Here is a 27,301-nt window from a genome sequence, read left to right as displayed (position 1 = left end):
TTTATAAAAAAACATGAATCCCATGCCGGACTCAGTCGTAACAAACTATACGAACGGTATAACTCTGGTTATCAGTGATATCATTGCCCACAGATGGACGTAATCAAGACCTGGATATCAGCAGAGTCGGCATACGCATAATGGAGGAATTGGTGAAGCCGCTTAATGAAGTTCAGATTGATGACACCGAATTCGCTTGCCTGAAAGCTATCGTATTTTTTGATCCAAGTATGACAATAATTTGCTCGCTATTTTTTTCATCAACAGTAATCTATGTAATTAAGAGAATAAGGAAAATTTTTACTCACGTATTTATGTGATAAAATGAGTAATTCACTGAGAAAAAAGTATTTTGATAATCAGTATACCTAGGTATTGTGATAATCAGTAAACTTATTGTGATTATAAAAATATCACGTATTTTTAGTAGCACAATACCAAGTATTTTGATTATCAAAAAAAAATATCCTTAGTAGCAAAATACTTTCTCTCAGTGTTTAAATTAAATTTAGTATCATTGGAAAGACCGAAATCTGAATTAGTGCCTTTTCAATATGTCATAGCTTTCCTAAAATAGTTTATTAATTATAATAAGTTTGGTAATTATTTACAAGTGGGGTCATTCCATGCTAGCCCATGTTAAATTTTTTTTTTTTTGATCAAATTAATCAATTTTTTTTTTGTACTTTTTAAAAAAATATTGATATCAAAAACATTAAAAAAAGATAAAATAGAAATTTTATCCAAAAACATGAGAACAAAAATTTTTTTCAACTTTTAAAGGCAAAAAAGCTATCGAAATCTTTATTTTTTCCTTTCACGACATTTTTTATCATAAATGCGCCGTGAAAACAAACAAAATAAAAAAAAAATTGAAAATGTTAATTTTCACCTAGTTATGGCCCAAAATGGGGTTGACCCAACTTGTAAATAATTACCATAAGTTTTTGAAATAGTTGTAAGATAAAAGACCCCATTAGTAGCACTTTTTCTTTCAATGAAAAAATGTTTTACTTGCAATAAAAATTAAAAATTTTTTTGATCTAAGGGTTTCAAAAATTAGAAATAATATATTCATTGTTAAAATTAATTAACAATTATTTATTTTTCATCGACCTGATTATGTATATAAATTAAAGTTTTTTCGTGCCTTTTGGTCAAGTAACTAGTGAATCTAATTCAAGCCAACCGATGGACATTCCATAAATAAGCTTCCAGCTTTACTATAGTATTCAAATTCGATGGACCCCATCGAACTTATGTAAAGAGAGAATTTCTCTCGACCAATAGAGTGGATGGATTTTCCATCGATTGGCTTAAATTAGATTCACAAGTTACTTGACCAAAAGGCATGAAAAAACTTTAATTTATTAAAATTAATGATTTCATTATTAAATAAGTACCAAAATCAAAGAAAGTGTCAGTAATGGGGTCTCCGCAACTAATGGGGTCGTTTACCCTAAATAGATTCTAATTTAGCGATCAACAAATTTGTTTATTTATTTATTTTGTTTTGTACACATCAATGTGGTTATATGTCAAAATTTAATTTATATAATTAAGAGACTAAGAAAAATTTTTTAACGGGTATATCCTTATCGTAAATTGGGTTTGACATTTTTTCAGCGATAGTTATTTATGATTTAAATAATTGAGAGAGTAAAGAAAATTTTCTGACGAGCATATTATTATTTTTAAAGGAATTTTCATAGTTTAATTTGGTAAAATCAGCAAGGTCGAGACAAAAATTTGTGCCTTTTGATTTTATATATTTTTTAGTAGTCAATTTTTTATATCAAGTTTTTGGAGGAGTTTTTAATAGTTTTTTTGATTCTATAAATTTGTTCGGTCACATTTGTCCATTAAATTATTTGTAATTGATCCTGTGACATTACTATTATTTTTAAAATTTATTTAAAAAGTACCTAAATTATGTATAGTGTGATTATAAACATAAATAAATCATTAAGGCAAAATTTTCTTATTCACAATCCGTAAATCTCGACAGTCGCACAGTGACTGCAGATTGCTAGTGATAATAATAGCTAATCTTTAAACTACTTGTTCCAGACGCTAAAGGATTGAGCGAACCGGCAAGAATAAAACACCTGCGCTACCAAATCCAAATAAACCTCGAGGATTACATAAGCGACCGGCAATACGACAGCCGTGGAAGATTCGGCGAGATATTATTAACGTTACCGGCACTACAGTCTATTTCATGGCAGATGATCGAGCAAATCCAATTTGTGAGGTTGTTCGGAGTCGCGCACATCGACAGTTTGCTCCAGGAAATGCTACTTGGTGGCGCGTCTGCTGAATTGAATGGCGCGTCGACACCCTTGCCGATATCAAACCCCCCGGGAAGTTATGTAAGTAGCAATGAAAGCCCCAGTAGCCCTTTAACGCCAGCTAACACCGGGCCTCTGAGTCCTCAAGATCATATGCTGAGTGCGGGCAGTCCTGTCATGATTTTACGCGACTTAACTTCCATTACTTCTCATGATGACAATAATACTGTCGCGGGGTTTCGACTTTTTAAGCAAGAGCCTAGTTTAGAAACAGAGACCAGCTTTTGACTAGATAGTGAACAATTGCCAGTGATTTTAACTAAATAAATTTATAATATAGTTAAGCAAATTTACAGTTTTGGTGGTTATTTATAATAAGAAAATTAATTATTTGAGGTAATAATTATAAATATATATATATATTTTTTTTAATTAATTCGTTTCTAAAGTTATCAATTTTTTTGATAAGTGTCATTAAATTTTAACTGTTGATTTCAATATTATTGGTTATGAATTAAGCTATTGAAATTAACTGACATTAGAAATTTTTTTTCTATTTTATAATTATTGTTAAAAAAAATTTAATTAAAAAATTCCACAAATAAGCATGAAAATTAATGTAGCACATATTTAATAATGATTTAAATTTTATAACAAATAAATTACGGCTAAAAAAATAAGAAAAAAAAATTGACGTTTAGAAATTTATAAAAATAAAAAATGCAATTTTTCAAAAATAATTTTTTGGAACAAGTTTTTTTGTTAAATAAAATTAAAATAATTATCAAGTGACAGCTAACTTGAATTTCATCAAATAAGCATTAAAAAAAAATTATATATTAGTGGAAATTTTTTTTATTGTTATTGATTTGTTACAAAAATAAAAAAAAATTGACAGTTGTCAGCTAACTCCAGTATCATTTTAAATTATAAAATATTTAATTAAAGAAAAATTTTTAATTAATTTTATGAAAATATTTTTTAAAAATTATAAGAAAAATTATTTTGCGAAATACCTGTTTTGAAAGTTCACTTTAGCAGCGTTGGATGACAGTTATTTTGGAAAGCCGCTTAAATATACTGCGTATTATTTTATTAAATGTTTTTATGGAATATAATTTCACAATTTACACTTTTATTTCACTAAAACATAAAAACAGTACTCGATAGAATATTATTGGAGTATATAGTGACATTTCTTCATAAATTACTAAGTGAAGAACAAAAGAAAACAACGCTAAGTTATAAATTCACCGGGATGCATACAAATATGGCTGACCATAAGCTTGACTGCGTAAATTCGTTAACCGCGCCACCTATCGGCCATTATTGTAAATACTTTGTTTTAAAAAAGTTCACTTCAGACATGTGGAAAGAATTGTTAGTGTATTTAGTTCTACAAAGAAAAAATAAAAAATCGGGTTAAATTTAAATTAATTGATTAATTGTGATAAATTGAAAGAATTAATTTAGCTGATATTTGATAATTTGAAGAATTTTTTTAACAAATAAATTATGGCAAAAATAATTTGACATTTAGAAATTTTAAAAAATTAAAAATGCAATTTTTTAAAAATAATTTTTTGGAACACATTTGTTTGGTGATATTGAAGTTAGCAGTCACTTGAAAATTTTTTTATTTTATTTAACAAAAAAATTTGTTCCAAAAAATTGCAAAATTTATTTTTTTGAATTTTTATGACATTAAAGTTAACCGCCATAATTTTTTATTGCATTTTCAATTTTTTCAAATTTCTACATGTCAATTTTTTTTCTCATTATTTTTGCCACAATTTATTTGTAAAAAAAAAATTTTTTTAATTATCAAATGTCTGCTAAATTAATTTTCATGAATTTTTACATATCAATTTTTTTTTCTAATTTATTTGTTATAAAATTCTTAAAATTATTATATATATGCTACATTAATTTTAATATTTATTTGTCAAAGAAAATAAAAAAATTATGAAGTGACAGTTTTAATAAAATTGAAATCAACAGCTGAAAAAAAAAATTCTCAAATTGCCTTTAAACAATACCTCGTATTATTTACGATTGTTTATAATAATTATAAGTGATAAAAAAACGTTTAAAGAATATTGCATTGAAATTTATCTAATCAAATAATAAATTTCATGACAATAAGACACTTATTATTAAAAAAGGTGCCTTTAACACAGAAAACTTTTTTACAAAAACGTATTTTATATAATTAATTATTGAAAGCCAATAAATAAATGATATTGTTAAGAATAATAATTATAATTTATAAAAAGTATAAATAATCTGAGCGCATTTTATTTAAAAAAATTTATTAATGTATGTACAGTTATTAATAGGAAAAATAAAAATTTTCATATAATACAAAGATGTGCTTAGATTATATGTATTTTTTATCTCATATATAAATAGTTAATATGTAACGTGATAAGAAAAAAATAAGTTATCAAAATGACAATCGATATTATGTACAGAATCATCGAGTCAATCACACCTAGTGCTCAAACTATTGCTCAATATTAACTCTAGTTAATTCATTATTCAATATATTTTTAAGTCTACTCAATTTATGATTTTAGTAATACAATATTTTTTGTTTTATTTTATTTGTAATTAATTAATTTAATGAGTTAATCATAAATTTGCCCTGGTTATTTATGTTGAAAAATCACCCGGTTACAATTTTTTTTAATTAATTTTAATTTAAATGTAAAAAATTGAAATTTAAAACTGCATTTTTATTATATATTGATAACCGGGATATTTATAATCAAAAAATTAATTAAAACTTGCCCATTAAAAATTAATATTCAGGGCAATGCAATAACTTCGCCAATAAATTAATATTTAATTTAAAAAAGGGGTGTAGTGCAAGCCTACACAGAATTTGTTTCCATTTTGAAAACTGACAAAATTTATTTCTATACGAGTCAAGCAGATACGTTTCTTTTCACAAAGAAAAATCTCTATACAAAGTTAATTCTATACCGCGGCATCACTACACATATAAAAATAATAAACAGAATAATTTTCAGATTTTAAATCTCTACATAGTTTATCTCCACACAACCCTAACTTCAAATCGTAAACGTTTGACATTCAATTGAAAAAAAAAAAAATAAATAAATAAATAGAGTATTAACATTGATACATTAATAAAAAAAACTCCGTGGAGTGAATACTTTATTTTTTTTATTACATAATATATAAAAAAAATATTTATCCGTTTAAAAATTACAAAATTCGTATTTAGAGATTTTTTAAATTAATATAATTTTTTTCCTTAGTTTGATGTAACAAATAAATTTCAATATTTGGGAAAAATTGCATCAATATTTTTTTTTTAATTTCATCAAGTTTTTTTTTATTTCTATAATAATTTATTTATTATTAGATCGTAAAAATTGCATCAAAATAAAGTTAGCTGACATTCCGAAATTTTTAGAAATTTTTTATTGAAAAAATTTCAATTAAACAATTAAAAAAAAAATTTCACTTGTAAAAAACTTGAAAAACTATAAGTGCAATTTTTTATAAATTTTTTTTTAGTTGTAATTTAATTAATAAAAAAAAATCAAAAATTTTTAGACGTCTGCTAACTTCAGTATCATAAAATTGCCACAATAATTTAAAAATTTTTAAATACGCATTTTGTAACTTTTAAACGAATAAACATTTTTTTCATTGTTATGTTACATAACTTATGTAGTAAGAAAAAATAAAGAATTCACTCCGCGTTTCTTTTATTAATGTATCAATGTTAATACACTATTTATTTATTTTTTTTTTTTAATTGAATGTCAAACGCTTACGATTTGAAGTTAGGGTTGTGTAGAGATAAACTATGTAGAGATTTTAAAATCTGAGAAATATTCTGTTTATTATTTTTATGTGTGTAGTGATGTCGCGGTATAGAATTGATCTTGTATAGAGATTTTTCAATGTGAAAAGAAACGTATTAACTTGACTCGTATAGAGATAAATTTTGTGAGTTTTCAAAATGGAAACAAATTTTGTGTAAGCATGCACTACACCCAAAAAAAGGCATAATATGTGATAAATGTATTGGAAAAAAGTAATACGTAATTTTCTTTTTTTTTTTTTTTTTTTTTTATAAATTAGATTAGTTAATGGTGCCTTGATAATTTTTATGTTTAATGTATTATTTTCATCACAATATATTATGTTATATTATATTTTAGTATAAAATGTATAAATAATTATTATTACATTAGTAGGATAATTTTATAAAAAAATTTTTGGATACATTCCATTAGTTAAAACGTTGTAAATATTTATATTATAAAATATAAAGTTGTTTATTAAAATTTTGCGACTCAAAAAATTTAATAGATGTAAGATTAAACAATAGATATTACGCAATATATTATCGTTATAAAAAATAGTTGAGAAACTTTAAAAAAATGTTTTAGTAATTTTAATTAAATATTACAATATTTTTATTTTTACTCCTATTCTAGTGGAAGGATATATTAAATATTTATCGATAGCATATATTTTGTAATAATTATTTTTTATAATTGATGCACAGTTGTCAGAGATTTAATTAATAAAATATATCTTTTCTCTACAAGAGATAAATCTCAAGTTATTATTGAAAAAATAAATAATTTTAAAGAAAATAAAATATTAAAATATCAGTCAGGGAAATGCGCCAAATAAATGTATTACTGTTTGTACTTGACAAGGTTTATTAAATTCAATGGAATTACATGCAATAAAATAAAAATTCGTTGAATTCACCTATTGATATTTTTGTATAAAAAATTCTGGGAATAATTAAAACAAAAAAATATGTAAAATTTATATAATTAAGTTATATTGTATAACTAATTGTTACTTGATTTTTTTTAATTTCTTTTTACCAATTGTAAATTGTATATAATTTATATCTGTTATTTAATTACTATTAAAAAAAAATCAATTGTATTTGTTAAATAAAGGGATATTGTATTTTAATTTTTTAATTAAATTAATTGCTGAATTAAGTAATTATTTTTTTAATTTATTTATTCATTAGAACGATTATTTATCAGTCTCAAAATCATCACGCTTACGTTTTTTCATAAGATTAGCCACTAGTTCTGATTTTTCAATATTACCACTACCTTGCTTCAACCATTCTATCAAAACAAGTCGCGCTTTTCGGCCAGTTATAAATAAATTACGTTCCAACATTGGTAACTGGCTAGCCAACGTTGGATTCGAGTGAGGATTTTGGGTCCAATCCATCACAAGTCTTATTCGTGATTTGAAAATCTGTAAAATTTATTGACTTGATAAAAAAAAAAATTATAAAAATTTAAGTATTAAAATTAATACTCACTAATATTAGAGTTTCTTTTATCTTTTCACTTTCACGATTATTTAATTGAGTTAAAAGCATGCCTAATTCATAATAATGTTGATTCCATTTGCTCAATGTTACTGCACACGCATCAGCATACAAAATATCTCTGAAAAAAAAAATCAATTATTTTTTTTTAACGTCAATTTTTGTTTTAACAATATTAAAAACTAGCAACCTTGCAGTCACTGTCTGACTGTCGTGTATTGTGAACTATAAATAAATAAAGTTTGTTTTATTATATAATAAATTTTGTTAAATTGCACTGTATTTTTTTAACTATTGACATTTTTAAAGATATAAGCTCATCCCGATGTTACACTCATCAAGAGCTTTTATTTGAGTTCCCCATAGCATTTCTATATATTTTTCATATATACATATATATAATATATATAAATATATGAAAAATTGATGTGGGTACTTAAATGAAAGGTCTTGATGAGTGTAACATCGGGATGAGCTTATATCTTTAAAAATGTCAATAGTTGACAAGATACAAGGTCATTTCTTAATTATTGACATTTTTAAAGATATAAGCTCATCCCGATGTTACACTCATCAAGAGCTTTCATTTCAGTACCCACATACATTTTAATATATTTTTCATATATACATATATATAATATATATAAATATATAAAATATATCAAAAATTGATGTGGGTACTTAAATGAAAGGTCTCGATGAGTGTAATGTCGGAGTAAGCTTATATCTTTAAAAATGTCAATAGTTGACAACATACAAGGTCATTTCTTAATTATTGACATTTTTAAAGATATAAGCTCATCCCGATGTTACACTCATCAAGACCTTTCATTTGAGTACCCACATGCATTTTTATATATTTTTCATATATACATATATATAATATATATAAATATATAAAATATATGAAAAATTGATGTGGGTACTTAAATGAAAGGTCTCGATAAGTGTAATGTCAGGGTGAGCTTATATCTTTAAAAATATCAATAGTTCACAAGATACAAGATAGTTACTTAATTATGTTAAATTGAAAAAACCGATTTTATCATATGAATATCCTGGACCCAAAATTTTTCTCATTTTCTAAATAATATTCACTGAGAGAAAAAAATATTTTTACTCAATTAACAATTTCTTGGTTCAAGAAATTCGCTGACGATCAAATATTCTCTTATTATTAATTATTTATTTCTGAAGAGAAGAACATCAATATTTGTCTTTGGATAATATATAAACAAAAGAATAGCTTTATTCAAATTAAGTAAAAATTATTTCAATCAATTTAATCATTTCTTGAGCTAAGAATATATATTCTTGAAAATTTTCAAGAACATAAATTTTTGTATCAAGAAAATTTTCCTAATAAAAGTATTTTTTTTTTCTCAGTGTAGATTATAAGTCAACAATATAATATAACTAAGTCAACAAAAAGCTATGTGGTGTATGGACCACATGACAGAATCGTAAACCTTGTAAACAAGCTAAATGGTGAAGTGGAATTCTACAGTGGCACATTCAGTGCATATATGTCAAATATCAAAACACAATTTCTCATTTATGTATAAATTACAAAGACTATTTTTTTTCTCATTAATTAAATTCTAATTAATTTTTCTCTTAAATTAATGTTATTCAATTTTAAATAATCTATATTGATGTTTATTGCCGATAGGCGTATGTTGATTAATAAATAAATAAATAAATAATAAATAATTTACCTATAGCCTTCTCTGTAATATTTTGGTATCTCAACACTAACAATAGGTGTTCTTCGAGATTGTAATGAGGATGCTAGCCAAAAAGGAAACTCTAATTTCGTTCCCGGCTTCAAATCTGATAAATCAGAGGTTATATCCAGAAAACCTAAATCATAAATTATAAATAAATAAAATATATTAAATATAAACCAGTTGATTAATTAAATTTTTTACCTAAGCGAGGCAAGTTGACTTCAATTTTACACTGAATCCGTTCTTCGGTCGCCAGAATGTCATTTATTGAAAAATAATTTGGAAAATAACTTTGAGTTAATGACATTTTTATTAAATTTATTAATTAAATAACTATCTACTAATTGTAATTAAAATTAGACAATTATAAAACACAATCACACTAAATTATTGTAAATTTTCATAATAATTAGACTAAACAACGGATTCAACATTCAATACATGGACTTATTTCTTTTTAAAAGCGTTCGAAATCCAACAGATGTTCAGAAGTAGTAGGGATAAGTTTTCAAGTTATCAGCTGTTCGCCCAGTTTTTAAACGGATAAAATTTTTAATGTTGTAAATTTATTTGCAATTAATAAGTAAGTACACTTAAAAAATTTTTAATTATTACCATAATTATTTCTGTTAAATAATAATAAAGTCAGCCGACATTTTTAATTTTTTTATTTTGCTTAATTTATTAAATTATAACTAAAAAATATTTTTAAAATTGCACTTATAATTTTTTAAGTTTTCAACAAATGAAAAAAATTTTTTTTAATGATTCTTTAATAAATAAAATCATAAAAATTTTTAGATGTCGGCTAACTTTATTTTCATTTCTGTTAAATAAATTTATCTATTCTTTATATAAGAACATAAATGATATTAAAGTTAGCTAACAACTAACAATTTTTTCAAATTCACAAAATTAAAATTAACATTCACTTGATTATTTTTTAATTTTATTTAACAAATAAAATTTTTCCCAAAAATTATTTTTAAAAAATTGCATTTTTAATTATTTTTAATTATTTGATTTAATGAATTAATTTTTATTTTAAATTTCTATTACAAATCAAATACAATAAAAAAAATGTCTTTATAAATTCTCATGATACTGAAATTAGATATGATAGCTGTCAATTTTTTAAATTCTTATAACAAATCAATTACAATACTAAAAGTGCTACTAAAAATCCTCACTGATAATTTTATTTAATATTTATAATAATAAAGTTAGCCGACATTTTCAGTTTTTTGATTTTGCTTTATATATTAAAATAAAACTAAAAAAAAATTTTTTTAATTACACTTATAATTTTTCAAATTTTTTACAAATGAAATTTTAAAAAAATTTTTTTGTCATAATTTTTTTAATAAAAAAAAATTCTAAAATTTTCAAGATGTCGGCTAACTTCTTTTTTCGTTTAATTTTTACATGTCTAATTTTTTTATGAAATTTTTTTCATAACAATTAAATTGTTATAAAATTCTAAAAAAATTTCTAATATCTGTCAACGTCAATGTTATAAATTTTCACGAATAATTTTTTTTTAATTTTCACATCTGGAATTTTTTTTATAATTATTTATAATTGCTATAAAATTAAAAAAAAATTTCTAATGTCTGTCAACTTCAGCGTTATGAATATGAAAATAATTTAACTGACACTTGAAAAAAAAATGGCGCTTGAAAATTAACTACAGCGCCACCCGTCAGCGCCATGTTTCTTTATTTTTAATTGCATAACTTTGAAAACTACCTTCATTTCCAACAAGCGGTGACTTAATTTTTGTTTTTTAAAGTTTTTTTCTATTTATAAGCTCAAATACTCACATATATTATGTATAAATGTGCAATTGATAATTGATAATAAGTAAAACCGATAAAAAGTAATTTCTTGACTGAAAAAAGCAGCATAAACACATTAAAAGTTTATAAATAAGCTAATTACTAATAAAAATAATGACAGCTAGATATGTTTAACAGCAATACACACAAATGCATGGAGGTTAAACATCTGTCAAAAATAAAAAACAATAGAAATATTCGTATATAATTACAAATTATATACATAGAGTAGTATGTAATACATGCATAACTTGAGTGCCATATGGGAATGAGAATGATTAAAAAAATAATAACAACAAGTCGGAATCGTATTGAGATTAAATCCCAGACATTCTGATAAATATTTAGCCTTAATATACGTCCACATATTGACCAACTGTAAGGAAAATTATGTATTGAATTTTTAATACGTACAATTACAAATTTTTATTAATTATAATTGTAAATTGTTTATTGGATATTGTGTTTGTTCTGAATAGATTTATTGAGATTGCATTGAGACATTAATGAAACACCCATTAGAATGAGTATATTAAAAAAAAGGTAAAATTTATTTATTTAAATGATAAATTATTTTATTAAGTATCAAGTTATAATTTTATGACACTGAAATTGATGAAAAATTATTAAATTATCCGACATCTAAAAATTTTTATTATTTATTTTATTGAAAATAATTATGAAAATTAAGTTAGCCGACTTTTAAAAATTTTTTTTTAATCGAAAAAATGATTACGAAAACAAAAAAAAATTTCACTTGTAAAATACTTTAAGAACTGTAAGTGCAATTTTTAAAAAATATTTTTTTGTTCTAATTTGATTTAAAAAAAAAAAAAATTAAAAACGTCGGCTAATTTTAGCATTAATAATAATAAAGTTAGCCGACATTTTTGATTTTTTTTATTTTGCTTAATTTATTAAATTATAACTCAAAAATATTTTTAAAAAATTGTACTTATAGTTTTTTAAGTTTTTAACAAATGAAAAATTTTTTTTTTACTTTTTTTTTTTAATAATTCTTTAATATGAAAAATTATAAAATTTTTTAGATGTCAGCTTTTATTTTCATTTAGCATTATAAAATAATTTTTAAAAAATTTGACATGTAGAAAATTTAACAAATTATACGTGCAATTTTTTAAAAATATTTTTTTAGTTCTAATTTAATTAATAAAAAAAAAATCAAGATGTTGAACGTCGACTAATTTTAGTATCATTGGAATTAACATACATTGAACCATTTTTTAAATTTTTCTTTAAAAGTAAACTAGGTCTAAAAAATAGCATTTATAATTATGAAAATAAAGTTAACAGACATCTGACAATTTTTAGAATTTTTGTTAATGAAAAATTTGTAATGAAAACAATTTTTAAAAAATTCCACATGTAGAAAATTTAAAAAACAATAGATGCAATTTTTTAGAATATTTTTTTAGCTTTAATTTAATTAATAAAATAAAATATAAAAAATTGCTTAATGTCTGCTAGTTTGACTATCATTTTATAATTTTTTTTCGTTTCTAAAGAAGGAATTTTTTAAATATATTTTTCTTGCTATAATTAATTTATTAAAAAAATTATCAGATGACTCTCAATTTCAATCTAATTTTTAAATTATTTTTCAGGTTGGTTGATTTTGAAGAAGTTCTTAATGATGAAGAGATCGATTTAATAACTTTACGTCGCTTGTGTTTTCATGGTAAATATATTTATATATTAATTGTTTATTGCATATGTTAAATTAAATAAATTGACAGGTATACCAGATGAAGGTGGCTTGAGATCATTGTGCTGGAAATTGTTGTTAAATTATTTACCATTGAGCAGAGAAGACTGGTCTGACGTACTCAAACGCAAACGAGATTTATATAACACATTTATTGGTAACTTAATGATTGTATTTAATATTTTTTTTAGAATTTATTTATTACATGTTAATTTTAATTATGGTCATTGCAGAGGATTTGATAGTTACACCGGGTGAAGCAACTGTTGATGGAGATCGAGTTGATGTAACGTTGCATGACCATCCATTAAATTCAAATCCTGGGAGTAAATGGCAGACTTATTTTAAAGATAATGAAGTTTTATTGCAGATAGACAAAGATGTTAGGTATAGTATTTTTTTATGGCTTCAGTTTTATTAATTTTAGCTCGGTTAAATGAAAAAAGTCGGTAAACATGCTAGAGTAAGGCTTCTTTTTTTTTTATGTAACAATTTTTTTTTTTGTCAAGACAAAAAAAAATTCATGGCAATTTCATAGCCACACAAATACTATGACATATTTGTATAAAGTTTAATTTAATAAATTTAGAAAAAAAAATTAATGAATTGCACTGTATAGAATTTTAATGTTAAAACAAAGAAAATTTATAGTAATTTTGACCATTTTTTAATTTTTAACTTCCCGCTAGGAAAATCGAAGATTTTCAAAAATCGGGAAGTTATTGTTTTCACCCCGTTTTACGAAAATCGAGTTTTCATCGAATCTCGACGTTTCGAGGTTCTAGGAAGCTTCCCTGACTATTCCCGTGATGGTGTCTGTATGTATGTATGTGTGTGTGTGTGTGTGTGTGTGTGTGTGTGTATGTGTGTGTGTGGATGTATGTAAACCTTTTATAACTTTTGAACGGCTTGACCGATTTGATCGCGGTTGGTGCCATTCGTAAGGGCTTGACCAAACTTAGATTTTGAATATACTTTTGAACGATTAGGACCGGTAGATTTTGAGAAATCGCAAAAAAACTACAAAAAAAAATTTTTTCAAAAGTGGTTTTTTTGGAATAACTTTTAAACGGCTTTACCGATCAATTCCAAAACTAATAATCTCTTAACATAAAAAAACCACGTCGATCGCAGCCAATCCGGTCAAAATCGGTTGATTCGTTCGTGAGTTATCGTTGACGAAAAAAAAACCGAAAAAAGTGTTTTTTCGGAATTACTCTGAAATTATTCGGTCTATTAATTTAAACTTGAAGATTCTTTATGAAGCTTAAAAAACTGCGTCGAATGCCACCAACCGCGTGAAAATCGGTTCATTCATTCAAAAGTTATTGTGATTTGAAAATTGAAAAAATAGTGTCTTTTCAAACTTCTATCAAACTTTTGAGCTCAAAGAGCTCAAAAGTATACAAAAGCTATTTTTTGAGCTCAGAGAGCTCAAAATAATACACAAATTGTATTTATGAGCTTGAAAAGCTCAAAAACGTCATGAGTGCAATTTCAAGCGTTTAGGTATAGAATTGGCGGGAAGTTGCAGGGATGGCCTTCAGGGTCAACCGTTTCCTAATTTTTTTATGACAAATAAATTTTTTTTTAAAAACTATTTTAACAAAATTGGATTTTTAATTTTTTTTAATTTCTGCATGTCAATTTTTTTCCATAATTTACTAGTTAAAAAAATTATTAAATGTCTGCTAAATTAATTTTAATATTTTGAGATCATTCAAGTTATAATTTGATTGATATGTATTTAAATAATTAACAACTAGCAACCTTGCAGTCGCTATGTAACTGCCGTGGCTTGTGAACTATAAAATAAAATTTTGCTTTATTAAATAATAGCTTTTGTTAAATTGCACTGTACTTTTTTAACTATTGACATTTTTAAAGATATAAGCTCATCCCGATGTTACACTCATCAAGAGCTTTCATTTGAGTACCCACATGCATTTATGATATATTTTTCATATATATATATATATATATATATATATATATATATATATATATATATATATATAAATATATAAAATATATGAAAATTTGATGTGGGTTCTCAAATAAAAGGTCTCGATGAGTGTAATGTCGGGGTGAGCTTATATATTTAAAAATGTCAATAATTCACGAGATATAAAGTAATTTCTTAATTATTGACATTTTTAAAGATATAAGCTCATCTCGATGTTACATTCATCGAGGCCTTTCATTTAAGTACTTACATGGCAGTTTTCATATATTTTATATATATGGTATTTGTAAAATATATAAATATATAAAATATATGAAAAATTAATCATACTTTAAATTTACTAAATTTATGAGAGTAAAAAATTTTTTATCATTATAGACGCTTGTGTCCAGACATATCATTCTTCCAACAAGGTACTGATTATCCTTGTCAAGCGATAGTCAATGCAAATGGACCAAAACGTCTGCATTCACGTGTACAGTATACAGTACTTAGAAGTGCCAATGTTGAGCGAAAAGGTTTAGGCGTCACTAAGGTAATTTTTTTTTATCTTTAATTTATATCCGACAATACACAAGACAAAAATGTTAAAAAATTATTTGTTCTGACTTTCATAATGGAAAGTAGCAGGTAATATGTTTTAATTAGACTACTTAATAGCTTACTTGACTCATTAATTTATAAAAATTCTATAGATCGCCGTGTCTGTAAGAAAAGCTCCGGAAGATTATGCACCACTAGCAGAAGGCGGAGAAGCACACTGGGAAGTTCTAGAGAGAATTTTATTTCTCTATGCAAAATTAAATCCTGGACAAGGATATGTTCAAGGGATGAATGAAATCGTTGGTCCTATTTATCACGCATTTGCATGTGATCCAGATCCTAAGTGGAGAGGTTCATTGACTATTTATTAACAGCCATAGTTATTAATTTTGTTATGAGTACTTACATTACATTATTCTGTTCCAGAATACGCGGAAGCAGATACATTTTTTTGCTTTACAAATCTTATGGGGGAAATTCGAGATTTTTTTATAAAATCACTGGATGAAGCTGAATTTGGTATTAATGCAATGATGATTAAATTGAGTCAACAAGTCAAAAGTAATGATCATGAAGTTTATTTAAGACTACAACAGCAAGATTTGTGCCCGCAATATTACAGTTTTAGGTAAATTATTTTTAATATATTTTTTTTTTAATGCATATTCTTACTTATTAATTTTATTAAGGATATATTAAAGATTATTATCCAAAATTTTATCAAAAATTATTTATTTATTACAATGTTATTAACAATCTCGTAGAGCACTAGAAAAAATTCCCCTCCTATGGTCGCATTGATAACTAAATAAAGGATCATCTGAAAATAAAAACTCATGTTGCTTTTCAATCAGTAAGTATGCAGTTATCGTTGCACGTACTGAATTTTGAAAATTTTAATTTAAAAAAAAATGGCGACTGATGGAAAATATTCTCATTATTTTTACTGTTTTTTTTTTGTTTTAACCCGGCTAAAAAATTTTAAAAATCAAACGATAACTACACCCTTATTGATTAAAAAGCAATTTGGGTTTTTATTTTCAGATGATCTTTTATTTAGTTATCGATGCGACCACAGAGAGGGGAATTTTTTCTAGTGCTCTACGAGATTGTTAAGGAAGTTCGACCGTAACTAATTAGCCAAAATAGTGTTAAAATTTTTTTTTAATTTTAGTCTTTCCAATATTCGTCAAAATTCTCTATTTTAATTTAAAATAATTTTAACAATTTAATAATTGATGATTTTTACTTATTTAATAAAATAAAGTAATAAAATGACTTTGGTATTTATTACTAGCCGGATTAAATAAACAGATTTGGCAATAGCGCGCTTGATTATACCTATAACTGAGACGTGGATGAGTGTGTGAGTTAAACATTTCTCTCTCTGTAACTATACTTCTATCCTTTTGTTTTTTCTCAGCTGTTGACGCGATCTTGTCAAATCTTTATTCGAATAAATGGCTGACGATAAACGAGTTACAAACATAAAATTTGACTTTAAATATTTCAAAAATTATATCGGTAATGTATTATTATTAAATTGTTTTTATATTTTGCAATAATCCAAGTTTCTTGTGTATAGTTTTTTATCCGTTAAAGTTGGGAGGTTAATATTGAAAAAAATAATTTAAGTCTCGACGAATGTTTTTCCGCCATAAGAGCTCGTGTACAAGGAGACAAAATATGTGATTTTTAAAATTTAATATCTAAGTAACTAAACGGTGAATCTTTTTTAAATTTTGGGATTAGATAAATGACGTATTTATTTATACGTATATTTAATTTCAAAGCTCAAAGTTGGAAATTACTTTTTACATTAGATTCGCTCGAACTTCCTTAATAACTTTGTAATAATTAAATATTTCTTAATAAAAATTTCGGGTAATAATCTTTAATATATCCTTAACATAATAAAAAAAAATCTGATCCCCAAATTCCTTTATTTTCCCTGTCAAAAAAATTCCCGAAAATCACCTTTTTTTTCGACCGTCACAGTAGTGTTCTCCCTTAATAGAACCAATATTTTTGACATACTATAAAAAATTTAAACCATTCAGTTAATTATGAATCGTTATTTTTAATTTGCGAGAAAAATCTTGGCGCTATTTATTTATCACAAGTCTTAATAATAAAGACGAAACGTTGCAAATCAATGATTGTTTAAATTGATTGAACTATATTTTCCAATTATCCGTGATCCTGATCGTATTGTCATTTATTAATCTGGAATTATACCGTATAAATAATTAATCACATTATTTATAAATGCAGATGGTTAACTTTATTACTATCTCAAGAGTTTCCACTGCCAGATGTTATGAGAATTTGGGATTCACTTTTTGCTGATGAAAAAAGATTCAGCTTTTTAATACATATTTGCTGTGCTATGATACTGTAAGTTTTTCTAAAATTATAATTATATAAAAATACCAAAATATTTTTATTAAAAAATTTTGTCATTTTTTTCCAAAGCTTAAATAACAAAAAAAAATAATTATTTAATATTTTAGATTACTAAAAGATCAATTGCTAGATAATGATTTTGCTACGAATGTCAAATTACTTCAGGTGAAGATAACAAATTTTTTTTAAATAATTAATTAAAGCCTAGAAAATTTAATTATATTAATAATAAAAATTTTTTTAGAACTTCCCTTCAATGGACATTCAAATAGTGCTTACTAAAGCAGCTTCATTGGCAGGAAAAAGTCTCAGTACTCCTTAGAAAAAAATGAGTAAAATTTTTTGATCATTTTCTTTTTATCCCCATTTTTTTGTTTTTTTTTTTTTTTTTCAATATTTAATATTATACTTAAAGATTTTATTCTACTCTTTAATACTCTAGACTTAACTTTTTTACAAAAAAATTTACTACTCAGGGTATTAGAGGGGAATAAATATTTGTACATAAATATAAACGACAACAAATTAATTGAAAACTAAGATAATATTTGTATAATAATAATTAAGTGAAGATATTTAGACTTTTTAAGCGCTTGTATTCTTATCATCTCATAATCATTAATAATGAGCGCTTAATTATTAAAAACTAAATGTAAATTCTTGCAATATCATTACCACTAAGCAATACAATCCTTTGATCGATTTTTAAACGTTGTCTTTACATATATGTTCATTTTTGAAAGTATATACATGTATCTTAAAAAATTACATATTTAATTATTAATTACAAAAATTTACTAAATATTTCCGGCCATTTTCTATGTGTCTAGTAAATAAAATAATTTTTTGTATAAAATAATTGTTAATTAATTTTTTTGTTAATAGGATAAAAGAATTTTTAAAAAATTATCAAATTTATTTTAATCAAATTTTAAATATTATAAATTATAACAAATTATTTCAGTTGAAATATTTAATGATTAAAAAATTTAATTTTTTTCAATTACAATTTTTTATTTTTAACTTAATATAAGTTTGTTCATTATTTAATTAATACTTTTATCCTATAAAAAAAAATTTAAAAAAAAAAAAAAATAAAATTGTATACCATTATTTTTATAAAAAAAAACAATTCTCTTGAATTTTATTTAAAAAAATAAAATTTATGTTTACAAATATAAAAAAAATTTTTCATTTATGACGCATTGTATCATATTTTAAGTTAAAAATTTTTTTTTAGGTAGATTTATTAGGTAGATTAGAAATCTAATCATTGCATTAGTCCTCATGTTGGAATTTTCCAGTAAGTTCTAAAAATACCATTGGTTAAGAAATTTATATATATGGATGATTCTCTGTAAGGACGTCTTAAATCTGTACAAAATTGTCCGACCAAATTATTTTTGATTTTATTAGAAAAAAAATTAACAAGGGCTACAAAACTATCAGCTTAATCAAAATAAATAAACAGCCGAATTAATTTTTGCTTTTTCGATATTGGTGTATCTTTTGCCATATAACATGACAGGGGACTGCTTGCCAGGGGACTGTTTTTTTTTATCAAATTGAGAAAAATCAAGCAAACTATTTCAATGCATTCAACTTTTCAAGTTCTCAATGAATGTTTACATTAATTAGAATAATATTAAGACTTATGGATCTAATTTTATAAATAAATTATAAATAAAAATAGCTGCCAGGGGACTGAGTTTTGAAGTAGCCCAGTCACATATTTCCAGCACAAACGGTGCTTTGATACTAAATAAAATGGCGATAAAGCGCTAACAGCCCTATGGTTATTAACTCAAGGCTAGTTAGATCCTTATAAACCTTACAAAAGGTAAAATAACACGCTGGATTTTTTTTTTGTGATTGAACTTCTGGCAGGGGACTGTTCTTAAAATGCCTGGGACAAACTTTGGTTTAATGAATTTAATGAAACAAATTAACTTTCGGTACTTTTTATTGAAGAAGATTGTTAGTTAACTAATTAATTTTATAAATATTATGGACCAAATTATATATTATTGACGAATAACTTGAAATTTATTCTCAAAGTTTTAATTTTGGGAATGGGACAGCCCAGGGGACTGTTATTTCGGTGGTTTACGAATTTATAGCAAAACAACCAAAATTTATTTCATTTTAGTTTTCAATGCTCCAAATAGAAATGTTTTTTTACTTTCGTAATAAATTTTTTTTAGTAACAAAATAACAATTTTTCTAATAAAAAAATGCCTGGAACAGCAAAAAACATCCTTACAGAGAATCACCCATACATGTAATACAACCGAACTTGTCATTAGGATATCTGCAAAAGTTTTCTACCGATCTTGATGAAACTTGGTACACATATTCTTTGAGTAATTACCTTGAACAAGTTCGAAGGTAAGCAAGATCGGTCAATTAGTTTAGAAATGGCGGCGATCTAAAATTTTAAAAATCGTGAAAATCACATTTTCGGTCACTTCATTGATGTATAACTTTTGATTGAAAAAAGATAGCTAATTTTTGAAAAAATTCATGTGATAGCTCATGAAATTGCCTTTAAAATTTGACGTATTTAACATTGACTTTTTGTCAATTTTTAGTTATTTTATTAAAGTTAAGAGGTCTATTGAACCATTTTCAGGCAATGTGTAGTTCAACCGACTTATGAATGTTATTCTATTAAGAATTCTCAACAGATCCTAATGAAATTTGGTACACTTGAACAATTAGCTTGCATGAGTCTTACACAGAAAAAAAATGTTCTTGAATCAAGTATATAATTTTGAAGAACTTAATATTCTTGATTTGAGTAGAAAAATTTTTGATTTAAGGAAATTTTACTTGATTAAAGAATTTTTCGTCTTGATTCAAGACAATTACCCTCTTCAAAATTATATTCTTGGTTCAAGAATTTTCTCTTGAATCAAGTTAATTTTTTTTTCAGTGTAGGATAACCGAAATTCGTCAATAAGTTTAGAAATGGTAGCTCTTCTAAATTATCAAAATAGTGAACATAAAAATCACGTTTTTTGTAACTTGATTGATGAATACTCTCGATCGAAAGAAGATAGCTAATTTTCGAAAAATTCATGTAAAAGCTCATGAAATTGCCTTTAATTTGATGCACATAACATATATCAAATAAAATCTACCTTCCATTTCAAGTGAGGCCGAATGGCATTTTTATATTTTATATTCATACATTTAAAATATTTATTATAACTTTAACATATATTATTTCACGTGGACGTTTTCAATGGATTTTGGAGTAACAATATCGCTGTGGTAAGCGCAGCGAATCAAATCAAGGGTCATCCGTAGCGTCTATAAACTCTGCGTAAAAAAGGGCTCCGAGGAAAGAAATAAAAAAGGTCCACACCCTTCTGAATGAAATGCGCATAAAAATGCGGGCATGGTTCTTCTTTCTGGTCTTCCGAAAAGAGAGTAATCGCGTGGGCGGACTTTTATAGCGGTTGATTGCTTGATTTACAGGCTCAACTTCATATACTTGCCCTTTGCGACTTTTATCTAGCTCTTTGCGTCTTCAGTCTCCTAATAGTCACATAAATGCTTCTTTTACATTGTATGTATATTATACAGTAATTTTTTTTTTGTTCAGCAAAAAAAAATTACTCGATAGTTGATCAGCCCTTGAGGCGTTCGAAAATTGCAACGGTTTCTTTGACAAAAAATTTTAACAGTCTAATAAAATACTTGATTAAATATTCTATCATTAAACATCCTCTCATTTTAAATGAATTTTATTTCTTCAGCAGTAATTATAATCAGCGGTTCGCTGAAAAACTTTTTATCCTTTAATTAATATTGTAAATTATTAATCAATAATTCAAATTAGACTTTAGAAAAAATAAATAAAGTTTTATTACTAAAAAACTTGTTACGGAGTGGTTAAAATTTTCCATTTATTTAGTATAGACCATTTATTAAAATAACACAAAACAGTGTTAAATATTTAACATAAAAATTTTTATCACGAAATTTTTTGACGCAATGACGCGAAATTTGTTACTGTGTATAATTAATTATTAATAATTAATAAATTAAGTATAGAACTCCGTTAACTATAAGGATAAGTCAAGTATAAAATTTAAATTACTGAAAGTAGTTTGAAAGGTACATTAAAGGTAAGATGAGTCATTGGGTCAACGGGTAGAATATCAGTCTGAAGATCGCAACGTATATGGTTCGAATCCCCGTCAGCACCACTTTTTTTTTTTTTTATGGACCTGATCGAGTCAGACATGAACAGGTCTGATCAGACATGAACATGACTGGCCAGGTCTGATCAGACCCGGTCATTTTTCATATCTGATCAGACCTGAAGACTCATGCCTGTTCATATCTGATCAGATCTGATCATTTTTTCCCGGGATGCTACTCTTTCTGAATGTACTAAATTTTTATTTACTTAAGCTATACTTCAAAATTCAATTATATATAATTGAATTTTGAAGTATTAGCTTAAGTATAAAAAATTTTGTATTATTCATAAATAATATATTATTTATGAATAATATAAAATTTTTTATATTTAAGCTAATACTTCTAATCTTAATTTTATTACTTATGTGAAACAAAATTCTATGTATTTACTTCTTGCTATTTGGTTTTATGTCTTGGAATTTAAATTCAATAAATAAATAAACTGTAAAATTCACTCAGATTCCGTTTAATTTTTATAGTTTCAAACAGTACACAGAAAAAAAAAATTAACTTGATTCAAGAGAAATGTTCTTGAACCAAGAATATAATTTTGAAGAGGGTAATTATCTTGAATCAAGACAAAAAATTCTTGAATTAAGTAAAATTTCCTTAAATCAAGAAAAATTTTCTTAAATCAAGAATTTTTCTACTCAAACCAAGAATATTGAGATCTTCAAAAATATATACTTGATTCAAGAACATTTTTTTTTCTATATACAGCGGACATCGGGGTGGCACAATTGTAAATATTACAAAACGTAATATTGAAAGTGTAAAAGCTACAATTTATAATTTAATATCGAAAATATGATAAGTAGCTGTCACTATGGTAAATAACGACTCTCATCTTAAAAAATTACAGTTTCAAACAGTAAAAATTGCCGTTTCAATATATAGTCTATACTATAAGGAGAAAGGGAAAGTTTCACACTAGGAGGATTTAACATTTGAAACAGTAAAAATTCTACTCTTAAAATATATATTTTACCGTCCAAGCAAATCAATAAATATTGTTTGATTTTTAGCGTTGCTTTTAAAATTTACCATTTTACTTTGTAAATATTGACGTTGCTTGTTTAGTAACCCCGAGTCAAAATTCGAGTCCCGTTTTGACCGTAAAAATGTCCCAACTCTTTGAAGTCTAATATGCCGCTAAAAATCGAGTCTATTTTGACCGTACAAGATGGTATCGGAGAATAAGTACGGTTAAAACAGGCGTACGCAGGTCTGTTTTGACCGTAAAAATTTCCAGGAGTATAATATTATCATTATAAATATTATTACTATATTTGTCATCTTGTTGATTATTATTATTTCTCTTGCCATCTTGTAGTTCTTAGGCGCGAAAATTTAAATTAACCCTTCGTAGGTAGCGTGTCTTTTCCGAACTAAGTCGGTCGCATGGTGAGCGCTCCGCCGCCGTGTTAAAATGTACGCGCTGTTGCCAAATGTAAACTAATACTATTTCCTTGTGAGATAAAGTATTTTTTCAATGTTTTATGATTAAATATAATTTTACTTTTATATTTTATCATAAATTTAATTGAATAACAAAATTTTTTTTTTATTTTTATCACATGTGATTAAATTTAACATCTAAGACCAGATTATAAAATTATAATATGACATTAAATCTAGCTGTCACTTAAAAATTTTTTAATTTTTTTTAACAAACAAATTTTTCAAAAAATTATTTTAACAAATTGCATCTTTAATTTTTTAAAACGTCTGAATGTCAATTTTTTTATAATTATTTTTGTCATAATTTATTTGCTACAAAAATTCTTAAAATTATCAAATATCCGCTAAATTAATTATCATTAAGACTAGCCGACACAATCTTTGTAGAGGGGTGTGCTATTCCTTATAGTAGCATTGTAAAATACCTTGGGGTGACTATAGATAGTACTCTCTCATGGGAGAATCAAGTAACAAATGTGTGCAATCGCGCTATGAGTATTCTAGCACAACTAAAAATAAACAATGAAATATTTAGTGAAAGTTTACGTATTAAGCTAGTATCTACTTTAATAATTCCTCTCTTTGATTATTGTTGTGCGGCGTATACGAATATGTCAAACAAATTATTATTAAAGATGCAGCGTAAATTGAATTCATGTGTTAGATTTATCTATAAAGTACCAAAATATGAACATGTTACTCCATATTTCAAAAAGTTAGGTTGGCTAAAGCTTGCAGCGAGAAGAGATTATTTCATTGCTTGTCTGTTTTATAAGGAAATTCGACTAAATTATCGGCAGCTATTCGGCTCAAAACTAGACTTTTTGCCTGTAGCACTGCGTAGAGGTGATGTCCGACAAGACTATCTTCGTATACCGCAGGCTAATTGTGTCATGTATGATAATTCATTCTTAATTCATGGCATACGTATCTGGAATGCAGTGCCAGCTGAGACTGTGGCTGTAGATAATTTGGTTGAATTTAAAATGCTTGCTTCAATCACTTTTTTGAACATGACAATTAACAATTGCAATCTTTATTTTGGATCTTATTTAAATATTTTTTCTTGTAGAATTATTATGACTTTAAATTAAGTTATTTGTTTGTATTAAATAATCTATTTGGATTTTATAATATTTGAAATTAAATCTAATTGCAAACCTTTAATTAGTTAAGTAATCTTGTAACCTATGTAAACCAATGTAATTTAAATATTGATGGCTTTGAGGGAGCTTAGGTTCCAGAGCCAAATAAATTTTTTATCTATCTATCTATCTATCATAATTAGAATTAAATTCAATCAAAAAAAATAATTTGAAAAATTGGCATCCATTGTTATTTTTTTTTTTTTTTTAATTCGTTCACCTGAAATTTTTTTGTTTTTTCATTATTTAAATAATTAGTAATATATAAAGCCAGACATCTGTTAATTTTAGTATGATGTATTATAAAATAATTTATTTAACAATTGTATTATTATTACTATTTTTATATAAATAATATTTAATATGAGTGTAATTATTACAGTATTTTGAACAAATCACAAGTTATAATGTAAACAGTAAAATTAACCTCAAACATTACTTTATTTTTGTACCTCACATGCGGTAAAACAGATTGAAATAGTGGCGGTAACGACATTTGGCAACAGCGCAGTTAGAAAATCTCCCGGAGGCTCACTCGCACCGGGCGGCATAGCGCCGCCCGGTTCCGAAAATTGATTTTTTAAGTTACTTCGTAAATATTTTTATGCTTTTTGATAACGTCACAATTTTTAGAAAGGTTAAAAGAATGCACTTAATTTTTTTCAAAATTATCAATGAACTCAATTTCGAGAAAAAAAAAAAAATGCCGAAAAGGCGGCGCCGCGCTCATTATGCGACCTACGAAGGGTTAATAAAAAACATGAAAAGTTGACATTTAAAAATTAAAAATTTAATAATAATAATAATAACAACAATAATAATCTCAGAGAAGGGTTTTTCTTTCAAAAATTTGAATTTTGGAAAAAAAATATTATTCTTTTCTAAATTCAGCTTAGTTCACATATTTTCACTGAAAAAAGTTTTAAAATATATAAGAATCGCAGGTAATTGTTTAATTTCACATTTTTTAAAAGTAATTAATTTTTGATATTTTTTCATAGTTTTTTTAATCCAACAACTGACGTTTTTCATATTTTTTTACTCTAAAATTGAAATTTTTCAAAAATTAAAAAAAATTTTTCTATTTTAGATTTACTCTGATAAAAAAAATATTTTACAAGTAGAAAAAAAAAATTTTTTTAATTATCGATTTTTCGATATTTTGCTAAAACTTTTTTTTAATCCAAAATTTGAAATTTTTCATAATTTGTTTTTAGTTAAAAAATTGAAATGTTTCATAATTTTTCTTATCCCAAAATTAACATTTTTGAAAAAAATTTTGAAAAATTTTTCTATTTTAGATTTATTCTAAAAAAAAAAAAAATATCTATTAAGTAGAAAATAATCTAATCATGTTGATTTCACACCCCGTGAAAATAAGCAATTACCGAATCTTACAATTGAAAATAGAAGTATAAGATTAATAATTGAGAATGGGTAACTAAATTTCAATTTTGAATGTCTATAAATATAATTATTACTATTCATTTAATTTCTCTGTTCTTTTTTAATTTAATTTAATTTAATTTAATTTCTAAGTTCTTTTTCAGATTCCACTCAGAACTTAGTCATTTCAAGACGCGTCATTTAAAAAGTTTATGAGACTACTGAGATTCGCCTTTTACCAATCGGCAGTGTAGCGATGCGGGTAGCGCGTAAGTCTTGACGAGCGATAGGTTCCAAGTTCGGTTCTCGGTTAGGGCAAAGCGACTTTTAATTATTTCTTTATTTACGAAGCGTATTAGGTTAAGTTACCATAAGTAATCCTTTCCTCCTATTTCCTTACTCCTTAATATGTATAAACTGGACAATAAATAACCCCTGTTCGTAAAAAAAAGACTCAAATTTGGGAAATCATCCATTTTTGTTTTTTTTATTACAAAATTAATTTTATATATTTTTTTGTGCTCATAAACGATTTTGATAGTAGTAATTGTAATAATTGTTAATTACAAATTTTTATGTTAATGACAATTATTATTAATTACTATTACTTATTTCTTATAACAATAATAATTATTAATTATAATAATAATTATTATTGCAGTGATTAAAACAAAAAAAAAAATAAATAAATGGGATTTCAATTGGATTTGAACCCGGACCCCTAAGAATTTTAAAATTTAATTTATTATTATTTATTATTATTATTATTATCATTATTTCAAGCCTGGTTTGACCGTAATCGTGGTAGAATGGGACAAAACTCCACTAGTTACGGTGAAACCAGGCTCAGTTTAAATGAGCTATCAATACAGCGCCAAGTCTGTTTTGACCGTAAAATTGAGATGGGAAAAAATTACGGTTAAAACGGAACTCGAATTTCGACTCGGGACTGTAGTTTATATTTTTTACATATCACACTGATAGAAGGATTTCTTAGAATTTAAGAAGATTTCTTTGTATTTAAGAAATCATTTCTTAAACATCATTTCTTAGCATTTAAAAAATATTTCTTAGTATTTAAGAAATATTTCTTTGTATTTAAGAAATATTTTTTAAATACTAAGAAATGATTTCTTAAATATAAAGAAATCTTTTTAAATACTAAAAAATCCTTCTATCAGTGCATGCGATCATTTTTCAGGTACGAAATGATAAAGTCAAAGTCAAAATTCTTAATT

General features: G+C 25.0%; 4 protein-coding genes across 11 annotated transcripts in view; 2 read left to right on the top strand and 2 right to left on the bottom strand.

The window, feature by feature from the left end:
- LOC123259576 (hepatocyte nuclear factor 4-gamma) overlaps positions 1–2,715 on the top strand; it is a 37,563-nt gene extending 34,848 nt beyond the window's left edge. For 4 of the 6 annotated variants that reach the window (XM_044720164.1, XM_044720165.1, XM_044720166.1 and 1 more), the window contains 2 exons: positions 76–228; positions 2,071–2,714. In XM_044720164.1, the coding sequence (XP_044576099.1) occupies positions 76–228; positions 2,071–2,579 (662 nt within the window). In that variant the 3' untranslated portion in view covers positions 2,580–2,714. Of the gene's footprint in view, positions 1–75; positions 229–2,070 lie in introns of all 6 variants that reach the window. The other 2 variants (XM_044720167.1, XM_044720168.1) reach the window with 2 other exon arrangements.
- Positions 1–3,556, bottom strand: part of LOC123259575 (E3 ubiquitin-protein ligase AMFR-like) — a 101,924-nt gene extending 98,368 nt beyond the window's left edge. The window contains exon 1 of the mRNA XM_044720162.1: positions 3,308–3,556. The gene's annotated coding sequence lies outside the window, so the exon portion shown is untranslated. The remainder of the gene's footprint in view (positions 1–3,307) is intronic.
- A 3,740-nt stretch (positions 3,557–7,296) lies between these two features.
- LOC123258677 (DNA replication complex GINS protein PSF3) lies at positions 7,297–9,932 on the bottom strand. Its single transcript, XM_044718836.1, has 4 exons — positions 9,579–9,932; positions 9,366–9,510; positions 7,639–7,768; positions 7,297–7,571 (listed from the first exon to the last, which is right to left on the bottom strand). The coding sequence occupies exons 1-4, from the start codon at positions 9,682–9,684 to the stop codon at positions 7,338–7,340; spliced, it is 615 nt and encodes a 204-aa protein (XP_044574771.1). The 5' UTR covers positions 9,685–9,932; the 3' UTR covers positions 7,297–7,337.
- Positions 9,933–11,198: 1,266 nt separating this feature from the next.
- LOC123259259 (TBC1 domain family member 13) lies at positions 11,199–18,731 on the top strand. 3 transcript variants are annotated; one of them, XM_044719602.1, is made up of 12 exons: positions 11,199–11,593; positions 11,695–11,758; positions 12,841–12,914; positions 12,973–13,098; positions 13,175–13,328; positions 15,286–15,442; positions 15,535–15,537; positions 15,603–15,801; positions 15,877–16,078; positions 17,725–17,847; positions 17,964–18,021; positions 18,101–18,731. In XM_044719602.1, exons 2-12 carry the CDS (start codon positions 11,739–11,741, stop codon positions 18,176–18,178), a joined length of 1,194 nt encoding a protein of 397 aa, XP_044575537.1. In that variant the 5' UTR covers positions 11,199–11,593; positions 11,695–11,738; the 3' UTR covers positions 18,179–18,731. The 3 variants fall into 3 exon arrangements, with proteins under 3 accessions (XP_044575537.1, XP_044575538.1, XP_044575539.1); XM_044719603.1 differs by having other exon boundaries at positions 11,673–11,758; XM_044719604.1 differs by lacking the exon at positions 15,535–15,537 and having other exon boundaries at positions 11,203–11,758; positions 18,101–18,725.
- The last annotated feature ends 8,570 nt before the right edge of the window (positions 18,732–27,301 follow it).

The sequence above is a fragment of the Cotesia glomerata genome, linkage group LG2 (assembly GCF_020080835.1).
Source record: "Cotesia glomerata isolate CgM1 linkage group LG2, MPM_Cglom_v2.3, whole genome shotgun sequence".
NCBI lineage: Eukaryota > Metazoa > Arthropoda > Insecta > Hymenoptera > Braconidae > Cotesia > Cotesia glomerata.
This window is presented reverse-complemented; position numbering and strand designations above follow the sequence as displayed.